A 22,298-nucleotide genomic window follows, 5' to 3' on the forward strand; every position below is an offset into this window, starting at 1 on the left:
AAGCATTTTAGCCCGAAGGTCAGATGTAGATGTTGATACCGAGTTTTTTCCCCCTGAAAAACAGAGTTGCAACAATCAAGTCATTTGCCTCCCGTCTTCCTGCTGCCTGTGTAAGTGCTGGTCGTCACGGCTCACAGAGTCGGCACTCAGAATACAGAGGTGCCTCACGGCGCCATGGCAACTTGTCAACAAAGCACGCCATCCAAACTTTACACAAGGACTCTGATTGGTGATAAAGAGAAGCACTGGCCTTTCCAATTAGCCGAAAGGGTTTGACCCTCCTATTGAGCAAGATAGGTTGGACTGCTTTGCTACCTGCTGGTCAGAAGCAGGGCAGTGATTTCATTCACAAGCAGAAATATTTTAACGCCGCATCAAGTCTAAAAACAAACAAGCAAAATTCTAAAGTGATTTTTGCTGAAAGCTGCAAAACACCCTCTTCTCAGCATCGAGATCACCATTACTCAGTGTCGAAGTCATGGTTCATGGGAAGAAGTTGGCCAAGGAGACGCTGCTGCCTTCTGTGCTGGAAGACGATGACGCAGGAGCTGAAAGTGAGAAGCTGCAGCTGGGGGAGGTAGGAAGCTGACCGTCCAGCCAAGTCTGCAAACTGTTGAGTAAGGGAAGTGTGAAACAACCAGGTAGGCAAGTGGAGACTCACAGGACTGATTTTTTTTTTTTTTTTTTTTTTTTTTTGACTAAATACAAAACAGGAGAAAAAGCATGTTATAGATCTGCAAGAGTATATTAGGCCTTTGAAATGGAGGTCCAGCTCTCAGCAGGTCTGAGCGCTTTCCTTGCTCAGGGCAAGGAAATGCAAGCTCCAAAACCCTGTTATTTCCTTTTTATGGATCGCTCTTTTGACCTGTGTACTCACATGAATTCATTTAACAGAGGGGACTCAGAGTCTCACCCTGAAAGTCTGTTTTAATTACACTCTTGTGCAGTCTAATCACAGGGCTGCATGCGCTGCGGTGAGTGTGAGAAATACAGGATGAAAGTACTTTTTATGCAAAAACCCTTTGGGCGAAACTTGTCCACACAAATAGTGCCCTAGAACATGCGCAGTATCACTCACACGCCAAATAATGGTGTTTCTGAGCAGCCTGTTTAGTCCTGAAAATAATACATTGCATGGCTGAGTGAGACGTGTAGCGAATATGCCACAGGCCTGGAAATAAAGGGAGTGACAGACAGCTAGAACAGCCTGTGGTTCAAGAGGTTAAAGAGAGGTGGGAAGAACTGAGTAGGAGGGAAGGGAAGTAGTTACAAAGACAAGAAGGGCAGAGGGATACAGGCTTAAAGAGACAACTTAAAATGGTCCATACACACTGATGGACTCCAAAGTCCAGCTATCAGTTTTATTCTCCTGGCAGCAAAACCATCACATGTCCTCACTCAGGCTGCCAACAACAGCCAGCTTTAAGCAGTCAGGACGTCTCACTTTGTCATTGTCCATCCAGCGAAGAGCGAGCCCAACAGAGGTCGACGTGCGTGGGCCAAAGGACCAACGCTCGAGTCCTGACGGGAATGTGCTAGACAGAGGTGAAAGACAGGGTGAAGAGGAGGAGGAGGAGGAGGATGAGGAGGAGGAGAACGAACAAGAGGAGCTGGAAGTAGAGCAGCGTGTGATCTCCGATGAGGACTATGACACAGATTTGGAGCTCGAAGGTATAGAAAAAGTTGGGTTTGGATAGAAAAAGGAGATAAATGGGGCGAGAAAGTCATGACATTTTATGATAAATGGTGTAATGTTCCATCTTTTAAAAAAAAGTGAGCGACGTGAGTCATATGTTTGAAATTAAGCATTTCAAACTGTTATTGTCTGAGTGCAATAATGTTTCATACCAGGCTCCAACAGCACAAAGCATTTTGATCATGATCCGATCTTAAAGCAAAACCCTCCTGTCACCCCATCTGTTAATCTCTTCCCTTCTGCCTTTTCCATCTTCTCAATCTCTAAATGATTTCAGTGAAGAAGAAAAAAAAAACAACACAACACAAAACAAAACAGAAACTCCTACACGCGTCTGCCCACACATGTGGAGCCCTGTTCTGCATCTTAATGATTTCATCTCAGTCTTTGTGTCAGGCTTCCTCTTCAGCAGGAGTGAAAACCATCTGGTATGAATGAGCTCCCCTGACAGGGCGAAATCAGCCACGAGGGACTTTTCAATATCACACTCAAAAGGGCCTCCTCCGGGGGAAAGTGCCACATCTCTCCTTTTTCAAAGAGGTATTGATAGCGAGCATTTCAGACAGACTACAGCTCGTGCCTTTGTTCATGTTGTAGATAAGGAGGAGGCATATGACCCGACGGGGCAGATGTCCTACATGGAGGCGTGTGAAATGTTACAGGTGGTGCCTGCCTCTTGCGTCCTGCGGCAAATGCAAACGAGCGAGCTGTCCATGATGCATCGTGGTCTGGGGCCTCAGGTACTGTAACCATATGTTAGGGACTGTGTGAAAATTATTAGAGGGGGTTAAGAATTTGGAGGAAGGTTGAAGTTTTTTAGCCCGACTTTATGGCGAGAGCAGCAGAGTGCCTCATATTAATTTTCAGCCCAGATTTACATATTTTTATACAATTATTTAATCATTTTTATAATTTGGAAGAGAGCCAGTAAACATTCAGCGCTCAAGTCCATCAGCAGCCACTGAGAAGCCATCTGTGTCCAATTCATTCATTCAGGGACAGAAACAGCTGTTTATTTAGTAGAAAGTCATTTATTGGAAACTTAAAGAGACACTACAGGTTTTTTCGAGTGGGGATTGCATGAGGCACTTACGTATAGAGGATGTGTTACCTGCAGTAGATGGTGGTTGGCACGCCCCCAGTTCGGAGAAGAGGAAGAGCGTACCAGCCTAGAAGCAAAGCATCGCTGTGGACAGGATCAGCAGCAAAACCTATATTATCCACCTGAAAAAAGGCCCAGCAAAAATAATCAATATCAGCAGCATCTACTGGAGGTACATACACTGACTATTGATAAGTGCTTCGTACAGCCCTGCTCCAAAAAATCCAAACTATCCCTTTAAGTGGCAGTAACATTTAACATTATTGCTTTTGTCACAAAGTTAGCAATTTGTACGTCCACTTCTGCATGTTAAAGTTTAATAGGTTACATCATCTTACATTTATTTGCTTTGCCTCTATTAGTTATCAGTAGTGAAATAAACTTTAAAGTGTGTTCATGTGAAGGTACAGAGGATTATCATCTGAATCTGCAGCTCCTCCTCCTTGGCAGAGCTCTATAGCATGCATGAGCTTGTTAATTAGCTGCCCAGCCAGCAGCTTTACTGTTTTAGTTCGCTCTCGCTGCTTTTATGGCAGTTTTCAGCCGCAGCAGGCAGCTGATTTCAGTGAAGAGGCTCTAAAAACCCACTGTACACTACCTGCTCAGGACCACAGAGCAAACAGACTCAATTATCAACTAGTTGGTGTTCATAGTGGGGCTATTTAGCAGCAAAGCGCCAGGTGTTTCCCTTAGGAGTTGGTAGAGGCCAAAAAACAGAGCTAAAAGAGAGTAAATATTGGATTTATCAGGTGGCCAGAAAATGAATGATAGCTGTATACACTGTATCCTAAAGGTCCTGATATTTCAATGTCATGTTGACAGCATTAGTGTTATAATAATAATAATAATACATTTTATTTAGAAGCGCCTTTCAGAACACTCAAGGACACTTTACAGAGCGGGTAAAAACACACAAATAACACAAAATGAATACAAGCACAATAATTAAAACCCATCAAGTGTTATAGCAGGAGGGGCAAAAGAAAATAACACCAGGGATGATTTCATTATTAGCCCCCCACCTGCATAATTTTCATGCAGTTCCTACGAATGTCTGTCTCAGCCTCACAGCGTGTAAGAGGGTCTTCTCCTTTTTCCTCTCCTGTTTCTCTCATCAGATCAATTTCAGCAGGTAGAAGGTACTCAAATTGAAGACCTACAAATATTTGAAGTTCTCTGTCTCTCTGACGCTGTTTCAGATCACCTCAGACCTTTGCTCAGCGAATGGCTCATTAATTCAAAGTCACATTCCCCTCCAGGGGGGACTGCACTGTCTGGAGAGCGCTGTGTTCAGCCCAACACAGATGAGCTATGAGGAGTTTTCGGTCCTTTCCGAGGAAATACATCATGCATGTACATATCCTTGTGGTACACTTTACATATTAAGTTGCATGAGTCTACTCCATTATATAGATCTTACCAGTACACACTCAAGAAGGAGGATCCTTCACCTCTTTAGAAGGAGGCTGCTTGTTATTATTTATGCTCACAGAGAGCTCATTATGCAGATCTAAAGTCTAATTTATCTCTGGGGAAACGTTTCTCATTTCTGATCCGAAATGACAGCAAATGCTTTTCACCTTTTAGTCCATGTAAAAGTCGTAGGTCTAATATTTGGTCTTGTTGAGTATAAGACACAGAGTGAATACTGTGTCTACGTATTTTACCTTTCATATAACCCAAAATATACACATACACATAAACAGATCTGTAAAGACATAATCCAGGAAAATGCACTTAAACCCTATAGCCTCATTTTAGCCCACAACTCAACAACAATTAGCTGTCTTGGTGGTGGTTGATCAATGTAAAATTGCTCTGTAGTTGTACATCTCTGACAGAGGGAAAAACACATCCTCTGAAAATGTGAAAATGCATTGCCTGGAGCCCTTAGCAACACAGCCTGACATTTTTACAGCCTTCCACCGGCCCCACGCTGTAAATGAAAGTTGTAAAAGTAAATCTATTCCTAACAAGTCATTTCCCAAGGTTTTGGCTCCTGTAACATCATTCAGACAGATTGAATTGGATTTTAAATTTAAGTCTTCAGCTGTCAATCACACAGAGTAGAAGTAAAGTGATAAAGTGTGGTTGCAAAAGGTTATTTATTTTTAATGTCTTGCAGATTGATAGGCTTCTCAAATCATGCAGAAAGATACTCTGCATGCATTTAAACACACTATATTCGGATGGGGCCGTTTCTGCTCTCCTTTTTTTAAAGATCAAGTTAACATAAGGCTTCATGCACTCAACTTTCTCATTAGCCATGCTAGAAACTATAATTTTCATGTTCTGCGAGCTTCATTTCTGACCCACGCCTCCACACAGCTCTCTTCTGCTTCGTTTGTCTCACTCAGGTTTAATATTCCTCTCTCTCCCTCGCTCTCTCTCGCTCTCTCTGCCCACCTGCATCAGTGCATCTACTCTTTTAACTGGAATACAGATAAGAAAATATACTGCAGTCAACAAACATAAGAATTTCACTTTGTGTGTGTGTGTGTTTGTGTGTGTGTTTGTGTGTGTGTGCGTGTGTTTGCAGGGCACCAAAGCACTGGCGGTTCCCCTGGTAACCAACACTTCAATACTGAGGCTGAACCTGCGAGATAATTGGATGGAAGGAAGGGGCGGAGCTGCTATAGCTGAGATGTTAAAGGAAAATTGTTACATTACAGGTGGTTTTTCTTGGCACTCAAGCATGCACACATTGTCTCTCCCTTTCCCCTCACTCTGTCTCACCTTTTTCTTGCAAAAGTGCCACCCTGACTCCCACTCATATACCACTCTCACCCCAATTATATGCCACAGCACACCATTTAACAGCCGAGGTCTCTGTTTAATATTTGTTAAATGTCAGTCCTGTGTGCAGTTCAGGAACCTATGGGGGGATCTATGGAGAATGACTCCTGTGAGTCATGCAGCCTCGTTGGGCTGGTGTTATTTTTAACATCCCTTGTCATGCCCCAGTTTTCAACTTTCAGGGGTAATCCAATTTTATGAACATACAGTATAACAGATTAGTTGCCTATAGATATTTTGCTGATGCTGCAGCACATTAGCCAACACAGAATTTGAAAAGGGATGTATTTTTCTGATTTTAAATGAATAAATACACAACAAATGAGAACTCTGAAATGTTCGAGAAGAGGTACCATTATTGTCATACCAACGAAAGTCATCAGGAACTTTTTTGAGTGCGTGAAGCAAAAAGATGAAGAGAATAGTGAAGACGACTAAAACCGCCCAAACTGTAAGATTTATTTTATCTTGAATTGTCAAAAACTCTAATGTACTTCTTCTCTTTTGACACCTCTCTGTGATGGGAAATACACCAGATTTTCCTTCCAAGTGTTCTTTCAACCAGCCTGTTTCATGTCATTTTACCTGTGCATCTGTGTGTCAATCCCAGAGGTGGATCTGTCCGACAACAATCTTGGGGATGATGGGGCCAGAGCAATAGCTGGTATGCTTAAGGAGAACAGCACCCTGGTGAACCTGAATCTGTCAGGAAACCATTTCACAGACCGGTCCGCTGAACACCTCAGTCCAGCACTGATCACCAACACCAAGTTACAGCACCTCGACCTCAGCCACAATGCCCTTGGGGAGCGTGCAGGTACGACAGCAATTAGTTATACATAGTAAAGCTTCTGTGTGGCCTCAGCCTTTTCCATTTTTATTAAGTTGACAGTAAAGCAGCTTAAAATAGTTGTTTACTGGTTATGAAACAGTTTCAGTTCAGTACTGATGCCTCTGTATAACCTACATAAACAAGACCATCACCAAGAACAGTGGCTCTTTCTATAAAGGAATCAATATGCTGCTATAACAGCGTCCACTCAACCTGGCTGGATGGATTTGCCTCCATTCGGACACAATAAGCGGGGTCCAACAGTGACGCTGGCTGATCAGGTCTTGAGGTCAGGGTTCACATTTCAGACTGCTTCAGACTGAAGCGGCCTAAATATTATTGCATGCTGGAGCATTAAAATTTCACTTGCAGCACCTAAAGCCCAAACCATGAAAAACAGCACCAGAACAAAAGTGCACAAAAACATGTGGACAGACTAACATACAGCAACAAAGAAGCTCACATACTCCTGGCCGTAAAAGTTAAGCTGTGAATAAAGTCATTTTGATAGACTGTTTCCACTTCCCATTGATGGCTGAAGAACTGAAAAATTTCAGATGAGCACCATCTTTTGATTTTCATGACTTCATTACTAAAAACCCAAACAATTTGACTATTTTCTTATTCTCACATTTCAAAACTACAAGTAGCTGCTGAGAGCAGCTGCATGAATGATGATTGGATATACAGTACAGTAAAGATGTATAAATGGACCAATTACAGTGAAGAGTGCAGATTCATTTAACATTATGACCATACATGCAATTTCTGGTATCTACCATTATTATATTTTTGGGAAACCAGCAGTAAAAGCAGTAAAAGTTCAGCGCAATGGTTATCTCTAAGCAGTCACAGGACAGCAGGCAGCAGCAGACTGTGGCATTCAAAGGTCAAGAACATTTCGCCTTCATTAAAACGTCTTTCAATTATGATGGGGATGAGCTTTGTGACAGGCACCTTGTGGAAAAATGGCAGGGCAGGAAGCATCTAATGTATGTAATTGAAAATAAATCTGTCTGTGGGAAAGGGGACACCGTCATGTTTCATTGCCATGCGTGTGGCTGTGATTCATCCCCACGTATTCAATTCTATTTTCTCCACTGCTGAAATATCAAAGAACATCCTCATTCGTTTTGAGTGCACTCTTCCACATAGTAGGTCCCTGAGAGAAAGTATACCAATCAAACACTCTGACATTCATGCTCTGGTGTTATTACTTTTTCAACCAAGCACAGTACGAGCACCTTTTTCTATGATTATGAACCGCTGAGTGCCATGCACTTTCTTATCCTTATGATAAAGTGGGTGAGATGATGATGGGGACCTTTTCTTCGGGATCTCTGCCTCTAAACTCCCACTTTCCAGTGCATTTCAGGCCATGAAACATACAATCACAGCACCTCAGTGGAATGGACTGGAGATGTGTTGTGCCTGGAGAGTGTAGAAATGAGTCTTTGATTGTAATAAGTACTTCTGACCAGGATTTCCTAACAAATATCATTATCACTTTTTTTTTGTGGATGTGTATGATTTGCCCCACTATCTGAGAAACAGTTACAAACCAACTGATAACAATGATTTATATAGTTTTGAAGAAGACATTATTATTTACTGAGGGTTTTTGACATTTTCTTTGCTTTACAATTACAAAACAGAACATTTAACTTTGTCATGCTGCCATTATATTTTTTTCCCTATCCTTAGGGCAAAACCTGGGAGACTCTCTGTTGGAGAACACGGGGTTGAGATCGCTCAGTCTGGCCTGGAACTGCATTCGCGGGAGAGGAGCTGTGATGCTGGCCAATGGCCTTGGGGTAATACACCTGGAAGTCAATGTTTTGACACTATATTAGTTTTTGATCTCATGCAAGACAAAAGGAGATGAAACAGTATTGTTAGGACACACTGTAGTCTGTATGAAAGAAGTGGACATAGTCTCTGAGTCTGTAATGTGAAGACAGTCCAGTTCTGTTAGCCATAAGGGGCCGAGTCTACTCGTTGCAAAATAAGTTGGATTGTATGTAGGCTTATGAGAAAATGAGCTTAATTCTCATTTGATTTATTTCTTTAGTTAGCAGTTTCCTAACAGGTTTACAGTGTCAGTTGGCAGCATATGCTTCAGGGCATGGCTACCTTGTGATCAACAAGTTGTTGCCACGATGACCTGTCAATCAGGATAGAGGTTCTCTCTCAGCTCCACCCCTCAGTCCTCCCCAGCTCCACCCTCTCCTCCAAATATGGTCACTTCTGGCTGCAAAAAACCTAGATGGCAACAACCAAAATGCCAAACTCGGGGCCACAAAGCAATGGGTGACATGACGGTGGCTACGTCCACTTCTTTTATACAGTCAATGGACCGGACATTGTGTTTAGCTCACATCATGTGAAGCCATCATACAGTCATACACGGCAGATTGAAAAGCACTTCTTAAAACTGAATTTGTGCATAAATCATGTACAAGTAATATAGTGGATAAGAGCATGGGGACACAGAAACATTGCACCCACTATGATGGCTAAACATCTCATACTGAAACTGTGGACATTAATATGCCACTCGAAGAGCCCCTTCTCTTCTTGGAAGGCTTTCCACCGGGATTTGCTCCCAATCAGCCATGAAATCACCAGCGAGTTTGGACACTGATGTTGGGCAATAAGTCCTGGCTCACAGTCCAATTCATCCCAAATGTGCTGGATGGAGTTTTGGCCAGGGCTAGGTGCAAGACAGTCAATTACTTTCACAAAAACTCAGAAAACCGTCCCTTTATGGACCTGGCTTTGTGCACCCAGCCATCGGCAAACTGGTGTCATAAAGCTGGAAATGCATTATTTTCACCGAAAAGCAAATGACCTAGACCAAACTCTGGAAACAACTCCGGACAAAAGTGCATAAAAGTAGGTGGACAGGTGTATATAGTGCACATAGTATGAGATATTTTCAGGTGAGAAGTGATTTGCCTGTTGGTTAAGCCCTGTATCCTTTAGTTAGTGTTTGTATGCCTGCTTTCCTTTCTCGTGCAGCACACAATGCAGTTTGCAGGAAAAAATGGGTCTTCAGTCTTCTACAGAAGCAAGCCAAAAACAAAAACAGGTTTCTCATTTATGGGCTAATCGACGACCAATGATATCGACGGCTGAAGTGACTATCATTTACTTACATTTGAGTGTAATCCAGTCCTTTACATTTTTTCTTCTGCTTTTGGATTTGTGAGGATAAGGAAAAATTGTAACCGCCCTCCAGACCCTTGTAATGTAGGGCATCGCTCTTACAGCCCCGCTCAGGGTTGACACAAGCGCTCAGGCACGAGGAACTGGACTCAAATGCACGACTCAAGCCGACCAGTGTAGGAAAAAGCTCAAGGCTGATTTAATAACAAAAAAAGGTTCTCAATACAAAAAGATGAACAAAAGGCGCACAGTTTTCACATAACAAACAAAAGACACTAAGGTCAATTCTTTCTCACAAAACTAGGAAATCAAAGCGCTCTCAAAGGTAGACTAGGTATTAATGCGGGACTGACATGAAACATGAAGATCACAAGACAATCTGGCACAGACAAGGGGAGACGCAGACTATATATACATGAGGTAACAAGGGACAGGTGGAGACAATCAGGGCGGGGCAGACAATTAGAGGGAAAAACACCAGGAAGCCAGGGTTCTGAAACGAGAGGAGAGTTAGGGTTTCAAAATAAAACAGGAAGTGCGAGATGAAACTTGACGCCAGTCAAACAAACAGACACGACGAGACATGACAATGGTCAGGGTTCAGCATATTTTGTGAAAATGTTGGACAAGCCATGGAGGAATGCCTGAACCAGAATTAGAAAGTTAGTAAAGTGACTGTAAAAATAAGACCAGGATATATTCTGGTGATACTGTTTTGAACAAAACTTCTAGATATTATATGAACTTCTCTAATAATATTATTCAGTTATGCAGATTGATAATTTCCATTGGATGAAAATATAGCCTATTGGATATAATAACATGGCTAACTTGCTTATCCTGTTCGGGGAAACAACCCCCTGGTCAGTTATTCATTAAGCATCTCACAGCAGCAGAGACAGCGTGGAAGCAGTTTTTCCTTCCCTGTCTTAATGGCTGGTTGGATGGTTGAGGGGAGTCTGATCAGTAAGCTGCACTGACAGGTTTGAATGATTCAGGTCCTGAGAGGCTTATTACTGATTGGCCTACTACTGCTCTCTCACTTGAAGCATTTTCTTTGTTCCTTAGTTAATCTTGTTAGAGAACTTGCTCAAGTTTTTATTGCATTTGAAATCTTACTCCACCAATTTTCTTGTCTGTTCTTTTTTTTTCTTTTTTTTTTTTTAGGGAAACATTTTCCTTAGAACTGTGGATCTGTCATTCAATGGCTTTGGTAAAGAAGGAGCCATTGCTTTAGGACAGGCTCTGAAAGAGAACTCAGTTTTGGAGGAGTTGGATGTGAGGTATGAGCCTTTGTTATCTTCATCTTATAATTAGATTATCCTACAGTGTTATCCTACAGAGTTAAAAGGGGCTGAGCTTGCAACTTCATTCTTTCATAAATCACAAATAAGAGCAAATGACATGTTTTGCCCTGTTGTTAACTCTGATGTAAAACTAATGCAAAATATCCTCAGCTTCACCAGCCTCACCTTTGTAGATTTTCTAATGAATCTTACATGGGGGTCAGCTTTTTCTTAAAGTGAGCCTGCTGCCATGAGAAAAGTAATTCAGCCCTTTCTGCTTCTTGTTTAACGTCTCAAGCAAAACAAAGCTTGCCTCACAAATTTTCAGACATTTGTGCTACATGGATGAATAATGCCATTTAAAAAATAACACTTTATGATTGCTTCCCCTCACACTCCGACACACTTTTTTTTCCTTTTGCTTGCTTTCTGCATTTGTTTCTCTTCACAGTAACAACCGAATACCCCCTGAAGGAGCTATTCGCCTAGCCATGGGCCTCAAAGTAAACAAGACAATCAAATCCCTGAATGTAAGCTGTTGAAAAGAGATTGGTTCTAGCTTCAAAAGCAATGGGGGGCATCAGTGGATAAAATGGGATAAGTAAATGGATCACTGTACTTTGCTTTAATGCCAACACCCAAGCAGAGTTCTCAGGGACTCAACTGCCTGAAACAAGTTAGTTATTGAAAAGAAGTTATGGTGAAGGCTTGCGCTAAAATTGAGTTACAGGCTGAGCTTTTGATATTGATTAGAGGTGCACTCCTAAGTTGAAAACAGAGTTTGGATGTTTGATTGCATATACAAGTCTGAAAACTTACTGTGAGAAGCTAAATTAAGGCAGTTCATACTTGCTAGATACTACATAACAGTTAAAACATGTTCAAGTGTAGGCTATTTGATATGAACACACACTACACATTAAATAAGCCTACACCAATGTGCAGATGAGTTAAAGGTGGTCCACAGGCTAATGTTGCCAGAGGTGAGATGAGAATACCATCCCCATGTCTGTAAATATGAAGCTACCGCTAGAAGCCAGTGATCTTAGCTTAGCATAAAGACTGAAAACCTGGGGAAACAGCGAGCCTGGATTTGTTCAACAGTTACCAAACACGCCTACCGGCATGTCCAAAGCACACCTTTATTTCTTGGTTCTGACCAGTTACCAGGCAACTAGTGAAGACTCCAAGACTATTTCTTGGCAGCTGGTAGCTGCCAAGAAATAGTCCAGCACATAATCCCCTGAAAACGCTGATTTTTCTATTTTACTCTGCACAAAGGAGATTCAGTGTGTTTCTTGTGCTTCAGACAGGTGGATTTTGTTACCACTGGACTGAGCCAGGCTAACAGTTTCCCTCTGTCTCCTGTCTTTGTGATAAGCTGAGCTGAGCCGCTGCTGGCTGTGGCCTTACATTTAAGGGACACATATGAGAGTGACATTGATCTACTCGTCTAACTCTCCACAAGAAAGCCAATAAGTGTGTTTCCCCAAACTATTACACCTTTAAGAAGGATTGTTCTGTAAAGACATAAGTGCCATTATAGCCATGTATGAATGTTTGTCTTTGACCAGATGGGGAGGAACCCCATTCAAAATGCTGGGTGCTATGGGATCCTCAAGTCTGTGCAGGAAAACCAGGATTCAGCCATGGAGGCATTAGACTTTTCGGTAACTCACACATATTCAGACTCAATAAGATTTTCTTCAAGTCTCCTCCTTTTAAAACGTATTCACTTGCTTCTTTTATCGCTTGTATCACTCTCTCTAGGACATAACAGTGAACCAGGATTTTGAAGACTTGTATACGGCGGTGAAAGAGATTTTCCCTGCTCTTACAGTAAATCACGGGGGCAGAATTGGCACATTCAGAAAAGCAAAAGCTTGAAAAGTGTTTTTGTGTAAATTGTGTAAAAAAAAGTGTAACTGCTGTGCTTTTATGCCAGAAAAGATGGAAGGAGTCTTGTCAAAGCCCTGCGGACGTTTTCATCAACACATGAACCAAAGGATGGATGCCTGCAGTTTTTAAAAAACAGCCATGAGATAATATTTCTCTGAATGACATGTATTTAGATTGAATAAAACTTGTTAAATACCCAATCAATTGAACATAAAGGTGATTCAGAAATAGTTTGTTCATTTTCCAAAAGAAACAGAGCATACACTGCATTTGCCGTGCTTGAGATATAGTGTTGTTTAAGCCATTAAATACAGGCATACAATACAGGTATTGAGTGTGATTCTTTTTAGGTATGATCTGATTTGATGTTATATAATGTCAGTGGGTAGAATGATGGAGAGGATCAGAGAGCAGCGCATTGTGTATGAAAAGAAGTGAAAGTGGGTTGCACAAAAAGGATTTAAGTACCGCATGACTAGTCTAATAGAGAAACCAGCTTTGAAAGAACGGTTTACTATTAGATAAGAGACCTGTTTACTGCAGCAGGACAACTCCAACAGTGTTTGGAGACATGTATCTATCCCACACTCCACCCAAAATGATCTTCAGCCCAGTCATTTAATTTCATAAACATAAACGATAGTTACAAATTATTAATAATTAGTTATTGTTATTAGTTTAGCTCTGTGAAAGGGGTCATCCTTCATGATGAGTAGTAGCTTCTGATCATGTACATTTTGTTGCAACTTTTCAGAACCTAAATGACCAAAGTTTATGTTGAATGTTCGTTATGAGTGTTAATTTAAAATGTATTATTATTATTATGATGATGATGATGATGATGATGATGATTGCTATTTGGTTCTATCTGTCATAAGCACAATAAAATCAAATACATATACAAACACCATAATAATTATAATAATAGTAATATTTAGAAGAAGAAGAAGAAGAAGAAGAAGAAGAAGAAGAAGAAGAAGAAGAAGAAGAAGAAGCCTATGGGATATTTGTTTTTTAGTAAAGGATCCAGATGCGTCTTTCAGCGAAGTTTCTTATTAGCATTCAAAGCCACACTCAACTAATCAGGTCTGATCGATTGTGCGTATCGATCACTGCGTACTGCGTCACAGAGTCACGTGTGTTTTTAAAGCTCCGGCGGGCTAACGACTTAGCAGGATTAGAGAGCCGTCATAACATCACAGATAGGGCGCTAAACATTAACCAGAGACCAGCGTGTTTGCGTGTTACAAGACTTTTTTTTTGTTGCTTTATTGAGGAACATGGCGACGACAAGTTGTGTGTGGACTAAAGGACAGATTTTGTACAGGTATTCTGCGATCTGTAATCTGCACCAAGCGACCAGGTAAAGACGTTTATTTTTAATGCACCGTTAGCTAGCTAAGCACCTGTTAAACTTCCTGCTAACGGTAAATTTTGAGTTTTCCTTTCACTGAATTTATCATAATCTAGCGTCACTTAGCTATCTAATACAAGTTTAACACCCGAAGTAAAACATAATTAAACATTACTTTATGTGTTTGGTAAACGTTGTGATGGCTAACGTGACATTAAACTAAACTTTAACAGCTTCTTAACTGTCGTTTTTTTTCAGACAGCACTTTGCTACCTGGGCGCCTCCATATGTCGATATTTCTTCACTCAGGTGTAACAAATACATGGGGAAATGAATCAATGTGTGCGCGGATTATATTATGTTGTAGTTATAGCTTTATGTAAGAGACGAGTCATTATTAACAAAATAACCAGGCCCATTTCCAGGCCAGCTTTAATCATTTGCTGGACCTCTGAACTTTGTCCTGTAAAGCTCCACTGAATATAACCAACGTTAGCGCTTGTTAACATCTTATCTGTGCCTCCACACTGCATTGATTTCCTCTGTATTCAGAAACAAGTTATTGACTTGAATACTACTTTGTTTGTTTTTGAGAGGGAGCCATGGGGAATTCATTTCTAATTATAGCTCCCAATTAAAGCCACTGGCCCATAAGGTTATTAAAAGAGCGTCTCACTGACCTTGAAAGTTTAGTGGATTTCGGAATAATAAACGAAAGCCTCAGAAACTGTTTGTGAATTAACAGACGGCCTTGAAAGTGCTACATGTAAGTAAACATATGCACAATATAGCTCCCTAATCCAGAAGTGTCCATATACAAGCTATTGTCTTTGGGCTGTTCTTGGTTCACATCCTGTGAAAAATCCGGAAATCGAGCTTAATGTTGACGTTTAAGCAGCTTTAAAGGGGTTTCAGAATTATGGCCAAATAATGACAGTATGAAAAGCTACGAAAGTCATTAAAATGCCCTTGGATTTGATGTCCAGCTGAGTGTGGGAGCTCAGTTTAACACTGCATATGAGTAGACATATTTTGTGTAGCCGGTGATGCAGCTGACAATGTTTCTCCTGGCTTCTGGTTTGCTTTCAATTCATAGTTTTTATGAGTTTACATGAGGCTGTATTTTTATTTTTTTTTCTTTTCTTCTAGTTTCACCTTCTCATTTTGAAAAGACAAGCTATGCCTAACTTATTTAAACGGCAATAATATTTTTGCCATGTCTTCTGTGATTTTGATCCATGAATAATTCAGTTTTATCTTAATGCAGTAGTATTTCTGGTTGGAATTGTCCCTACTCGTTTTAAAGCCACTATTACAGTCCCTCCAAGTTCACTTTTGCACAGCCTGAACACATGACAAATTCAAGTCGGATCCAAGGCTTCCCGACTTTGAGAGACAGTTATTCATGTTCAAATACTGATTGGAGCCTGTTAGATTGTAACAATTGTTCTTAAAGTGAATGATATTCCCCTTTCACACACTCCAGAGCGGATGAAAGGAAGTTTTATGCTGAAGACACAAGCTACGGCATTCAGCCCACTCACTCATACACTATGCATGTTTTTCATTTCAAAAGATATTAGCATGACTATCTTTTTGCCCATACACCACGAACAACTCCATGTTCTTTTAAGTTTGTCCTTTTTTTTGTATCGATAACTTCTCTGTTTTTTGTTGTTGCTTTGAGCTTTTGTGAAACTTTCTTTCATCTTGTTTCTGTGTAGGAGGTTCTCAGAGAGCAGCGACAAAGGCTGGTTCCGTTCCTTATTTGTGCACAAAGTCGATGCCAGAAAAGATGCCCACTCCAACCTGCTGTCAAAGAAGGAGACCAGCAACCTGTACAAAATTCAATGTAGGCATAAGATCTTTTACTCACAAGTTAAGGTTTATTTTCTGTTGCGCAGGGGCCAAACACAAGTGAATGTGATGCAGTTACATTATATTTTAATGAAATGGATTCTGTTTTGAGTCTCAACAGTCTCTCATCCAAAACAGCCACAGTAAATAAATCACGTTAATTCAATTTATTCCACACTGGCCTCAGTGGCCTCAGAGAAAACTGGAAGCTCGGTCTGCACTGTAACACGCTGTCTGTTATCATATTTGCTCAACATACAGACAGCAACAAGTTGTTCTGTGATAGTGTGATGTATCAAGTCTGTAAAGTTTTGTAAGTGATATCAAAATAATTTGTCTGGTTTTCTTTTGAGTCTGAGGTGATGACTGTGTCTGTCTCTTGTAGAGAAATCTATCATCCTCCACAGGCTTTGATCTCTTTTGTGGCGTACATCTCACCATGTAGGGATTTCAATTTGAACACTCTATCAGCCGTAGCCTATAACCTATTGAAAGTGAATCTGTTTTGTATATAAAAGTCTTTGCTGAATCCGAGTGTGAAATTACTTTGCTGAAGAATTTGATTGTTGCTTGTATTTAAAAAAAAAAACACCCATTTCTGATAAGTCTGGTTCTCTGTTTTGCAGTTCACAATGTCAAACCGGAGTGCCTGGAAGCGTACAACAGTCTGGAGTGAGTGCAATCACTTGCTTTAAAGCATCCCCTGTGTTATCTCCACCATTCAAGTTATTTTTTCAGTCCTTTGCTTGTTTAATTTAGTTTTGGTCAAAAGTTCATTTAACAAAAACTTAAAATGTATAGAATAAATTAGGAATGCTATGCTTTGAGTCAAGGAGCAGCTAATTAGATTTTGTTGATGATACAAATTTCAGAGTTTCCTACATATACAAGATGGACTTTATTCCATCGAATCATAAGAGTAATTTAGCGTAAAATTGAAGTAATAGAATTAATGTCTTTGGATGCAACAACAAGTTGGATAATGGTGGACATTATGCTCTTGGAGTGCCCTCTAGTTGGTCCTTGTGCTGAAATGACAGTATATTAGAACTGTTGGTACATTGTCACTATCAGCACAGTGTCAGCACTAGAACAAATATCCAAGGGGGACACCAAAGTTCTGCAAGTGGAAACGTAGTTGTGTAGAGTGGAAGTGAAACCTTTCAGTGGTATGTTGTCCAGGAGAAAATTTAAAGATAAAGTCACAAAACGAGTGCATTCTCATCACTTTCCTAATATTCTGACTGAAAACACGAGGCAACATTTCTGAGGTGTAAACTAATGCAAGAACACTGATGCTTTACGCTGCCCGAAATCTTTTACTTGAAACACACATAAGGAGGTCTCAGCAAATTGACAAGACAGATAAAATATCCAGATAATCTCACTGTGCTTTCTAAAAGCTTTGCAGTGGATTTCCATTCACCACAGTCACCCCTAGACTTACACAGATGAAGGACAAAACATTGACATGCTTTGCACTAGTGAGGCGGCACAGTGGGTGGAGTCATTGGCGCTGCCCCCTGCTGGAAGCAACATTTATTCAGCATGTGAAGAGTTTGTACCAATTCTGATTTTAGGGCTGAGGTGCAAAACAGGCTCCATCTGGACCAGGACTACCCATGTGAGGTGGTCGGAAGCTGGAATACCTGGTACGGAGAACAGGACCAAGCTGGTGAGCAGCAGTGCAGCAGCAAACAGAAAACATCATGAAAAGTGTCACCTCTTATTGATCACAGTCACTGTTTGCGCCACATTTTTTCTGTTTCAAGGCCCCATGAACGACACCACTTACTCTGAGTGGCTACAGTTTGGCTGTAAATTGTTTGGCAGAGCATCACAGAAAAATGTACAGACACTACCAGATGACTCACTGCCAGAACCTCTCCTGCTACATATGATAATTTACAGTGTATAGTATACTTTAAGAGCATTCAGCTACGGCAAAAAGCGTTCACATGGTGATGGAGGTGCTGTGGCTCTGGCTTGTATGGGTGGCATCAGGCCTCACGAAGTGCTGCAGTGACATCTGCTGTTTTGTTTTTGCAGTGCATCTGTGGCGATACAGAGGAGGCTACCCAGCCTTGACTGAATGCCTGAAGAAGCTGAACAACAACAAGGTCTACTGTGAACTCTTTCTTGATCATTGCCTCTGTTACACACAGTAGGATATTCAGTGCAGAGATGCCAAAGAGAAAGCTGATATTTAAAATGTGACTTGATTTTATCTTGATTTTGCATTATTTTAATTCACACCAAAACAAAAGAAATACACTGTACAGCATATCTTTGTATACTCCTTTCTTTTTCATTGAAAGTATTTTTTGTCTCTCTTCAGGAGTATTTAGAATTTCGGAAAGAGAGGGCGAAAATGTTGGTTTCAAGGCGAAATCAGCTCCTCTTGGAGTTCAGTTTCTGGAATGAACCCTTGCCCAGACCAGGACCCTGCATCTATGAAATGCGCACCTATAACCTCAAGGTATCCACATATATTAAGCAAATTGAAATTGCATGACATACACATATTTGAATATCACTCAATAGATTTCATTTGAGTTCTAGAGACCTGAAACGTGTAACTAAAACCCTATTTTACCCACCGGATGTTCAAGTTGAGTAGAACAGTCTCAAAGGTTAACAGAAGACATTATTTCAGTACATCAAAAAAGGCAGTGGTTATAAAAAGATTTACAAGACACTTCAAATTCCCAGGGACACTGTATGGTACAACAGCAAACCTTCCTGGGCGTGGAAATAAAAGTAAAATGTCTCCCAGGGGAATCAGATGTTTGAAAAGAACAATTGAGAACCCTCCCCCTTGACTTGGCAGGAACAAAAATGTCAGCACAGACTACCTGAAGAGCACTAAACAAGCAGGGACTTCCTACCCAGAAACCTCGCCACACTCCATTCTTGACCAAAAAAATCATAAACAGTCAATGAAGAAAAAATGTGAATCAGCCTGTAGAGTCCTGGGAGTCTGTTTTATGGAGAAAGTAGTGAAAATGTTTATTGGAGGTCATAGAGGTCAAGGATGGTCTACAAAATATATGCTTAAGGATGGGGCGAAGTTCACCACTTTGCTTATGGGCCTTTTTTTTTAGAAAACTATCTTTAACACTATAAGGTAAATGTTATGCTCTCAAAACTAACGCAGATATGTATTATTACACTTTCTTATGCTGTTGATATTTTTTTCATAAACCTTTATTCACATAATAGAATATCTTGCAGGCCAAGAGGGGTAAATAATTTGAATTACAACTGCATATAATATAACATTTTTTATAACACAGCACCATCCACAACCTACTGAATGTGAGAGCCAGTTCATACACAATCAGGAGCCAGTATTACTAACATTGTCATAAAGCAGCAGAAACCACATTTGCCTTTAAAACAAGCCGAATTCCTGGAGCCAGTAGCCAAAGAGGCTGTCATACTATTTTCACATCTTGCCCATTCTGCTATTTTGCCCCTCTAGAAGCTGACTGTGTGATTTACACATACTTATTCACAGCTGAGTCATTGTATTGAGGAGTGAGCTGTCTACAAATGGAGTGGTGTACCCAATGATGTGGTTCAAAACACATGCAGGATAAAAATCTGTGCGCAACACTGAACACTGTCTTTCTGCATGTGGGCTCACTGTGACTGGTTTGTGTAAAATAAACAAGCTGTGAATGTACTGTTTAACTGGTTTGACCATGCTGGTTCAATTGGTGCAATTTAATGTCATATGTTTAAAACTGTGTTAATATTTTACCACCTTGCATGTGTTTCAGCCAGGAACTATGATTGAATGGGGAAACCACTGGTAAGACTTAAACAAGCTTAATTTACTTAAATTATAAAGATACCAGTCGCCTGAACTTGTTCCTGTATAGTATGAAGTATTACAGGTGTTCAGGTGATCATTGTACCCCTGATAATAACATGTCTTACAACAGGGCGAGGGCGATCAAATACAGACAGGAAAACAGTGAAGCGGTGGGCGGGTTCTTCTCACAGATCGGCGACCTGTATGTTGTTCATCACTTGTGGGGTGAGTACGCAACATGTTTGTCGCCTCAGAGATGTTGTTTTGCCGTTTTAGTGTTTGGCAATATGCAAGGGCAAGATTTAGTCACTCTCTCAAATGAATGGTAGCTCTGAATCTGTACAGGCAGATGGCACATGAGGTAAAACTGGAGGGAAATCATGTTGTGTGATGTCTAAAATACATGTAATGTACTGGGGGCTGATAATTAGAAGAAGGTGATAATGCAGTAGTCAGTGAAGTAGAGTGAGCATGACGATCGATAACTATACAAAGCCTTGCCTATTTATATGAAGATGAAGCCATTTAGCCTGATATCAATTGCTTAAGAATATGAATGCTGAATATTTTGTATGAGAGTGACATAAATGAATGCACACTTAATGTAACATGTGGTTTGGTTACTTTACAGCTTATGAAAGCCTCCAGTCCCGCGAGGAAACCAGGAACGCTGCCTGGCTGAAGGAGGGATGGGATGCAAATGTGTATTGTACAGGTAGGAGAAATGCAAACCATCCACACATACACTCACAGGAAAAAAATATCTACCTTTCAGCCAAGGGTGGTATGTGCCTCATAAGATGACAATGCAAGCCAATATTTAACATAATGTACATTCCACTATTTTCTATGAAATGTGATGCTTTGGTGGTGCAAGGGGGGTGTTTTTTCTCAGATCAGTTGTCGTTTATATGAAATCAGTGTCTATAGCTGAGGTTTAACTTTATTTGAATATGATAAGAATCGTTGCCTCAATGTGATAGAAATAGATTTCATACTTCACTGATAGCACAGTACTTTTCTCTGTATTTGTTCTGTCCTGGCTCATAAACACACATTTATAGCTAGATGGACATTTCAGCAACATGAAAGTGTATATATATGGGACTCTAAACATGGTAGGCTTAATGAAAACAGCAAACATGACATGATGATGGTATTCTAATGAACCCATGAATTTAACTGTACCTGAGACTCACTGTATGAAATAATGTAGATATCCCGCTTCGCTTCGTGAGTCAAACCATAACGGCGTAAAGTTGCAGCTTGAGAAGCAATCCTTTTATTTTTCTGTGTGCATGTAAGCCCATGGCCTTTGAGCTAATGGTCAACACATTTCTCCCGTTCTCTATTCAGTGCCTTTGATCAGAAGCATGGAGTCAAGGATAATGATTCCCACCAAGAGTTCACCTTTACAATAAGAGGATGAAGGAAGCACCTTCGCCTACTCGCCAGAGCTACATGTAAATTTTTTTTTATCTGCCGGATGATCTGTGTTAAGTTCAAGTATGTAAACAGAAATGTTTTGTGATTCTGTATTTGCACAGCTTACAGCCAGTCCTGACAAGTAATGATGCAGTGTTTGTTTGAGTGCATACGTTCTGAGAATCCTGAAATATGAGGGTGCCACACAAACTGCCCGACTGTGCAGGATGTATTACATTACTTGCATGAGTACCTCACCATAGAGTGAGAGTTGCATGATTGTGTAGAGCTAGGTGCGGTATGTTTCCTGCCTTTTGTTTTTACCATGACTTATGGTAATGGACCATGTATTTGTTTTTGACAATGAGGGGATCGTCTCCACCCAGCATTTTTATCATTACACTTTTATGACTGTATATGACTCACGCTGAATAAGATCACACTAAGCTTCACATCTGTGACTCTAAAAAGCACGTTTGATCAAAATAAAGCTCGTTAGACTACCTCAGTAATTCAAATATCTGATCATCATTTGGCTGATTGAAATGTAGAGTAACCTGTAAAGAGCCCACCAGGAGCAACTGTGTAACTTCTGGTATGAAGCAGGCAGGATTTTCAAAATAAAAGTCTACTAACATAGCAGCGTGGTCATTGCTCATTATGATACTCAGAAATAGGAAATTCCTATTCAGTCAGGTTTTTGGATATATAACTGAAAGCTAATATGAATGTGTTTAAAGCTAAATGCTTAAAGGTTTTAAGCAATCTTTGTGAGTGTAATTCAAATTGTAAAGCATTTTGTACCCATGTTATACCCTGACATTTTGACTGGCTTGTCTGATGTCCTTCTCGTTAAATTATCAGGAAGGGAATCAATCTGAATTATTTATTCATTTGACTGTTGTGTTTGGGGAGGTGGCGGGCACGTCTGAGTCCATCACCTCTTACCTTAATCAGGATATACAACATCAGCTATTATTCCAACTTTGCCTGTCCTGTACAGCGACTTGGCCAAAAGTATGTAGACAGCTGAACATCACACCGATATGATGAACACCTCATT

General features: G+C 40.6%; 2 protein-coding genes across 2 annotated transcripts; both read left to right on the forward strand.

Moving 5' to 3' along the window:
• The first annotated feature begins 536 nt into the window (after positions 1-536).
• lrrc74b (leucine rich repeat containing 74B) lies at positions 537-12,767 on the forward strand. The gene is made up of 10 exons (XM_041937985.1): positions 537-577; positions 1,403-1,671; positions 2,294-2,436; positions 5,338-5,470; positions 6,205-6,411; positions 8,131-8,240; positions 10,762-10,877; positions 11,332-11,410; positions 12,455-12,550; positions 12,651-12,767. Exons 1-10 carry the CDS (start codon positions 537-539, stop codon positions 12,765-12,767), a joined length of 1,311 nt encoding a protein of 436 aa, XP_041793919.1.
• Positions 12,768-14,047: 1,280 nt separating this feature from the next.
• On the forward strand, positions 14,048-21,434 carry nipsnap1 (nipsnap homolog 1 (C. elegans)). Its single transcript, XM_041937289.1, has 10 exons — positions 14,048-14,142; positions 15,858-15,985; positions 16,617-16,662; positions 17,571-17,665; positions 18,040-18,110; positions 18,329-18,469; positions 19,776-19,807; positions 19,941-20,035; positions 20,442-20,525; positions 21,167-21,434. The coding sequence occupies exons 1-10, from the start codon at positions 14,060-14,062 to the stop codon at positions 21,229-21,231; spliced, it is 840 nt and encodes a 279-aa protein (XP_041793223.1). The 5' UTR covers positions 14,048-14,059; the 3' UTR covers positions 21,232-21,434.
• Positions 21,435-22,298: the final 864 nt, after the last annotated feature.

Source organism: Chelmon rostratus, chromosome 5 (genome assembly GCF_017976325.1).
Source record: "Chelmon rostratus isolate fCheRos1 chromosome 5, fCheRos1.pri, whole genome shotgun sequence".
NCBI lineage: Eukaryota > Metazoa > Chordata > Actinopteri > Chaetodontiformes > Chaetodontidae > Chelmon > Chelmon rostratus.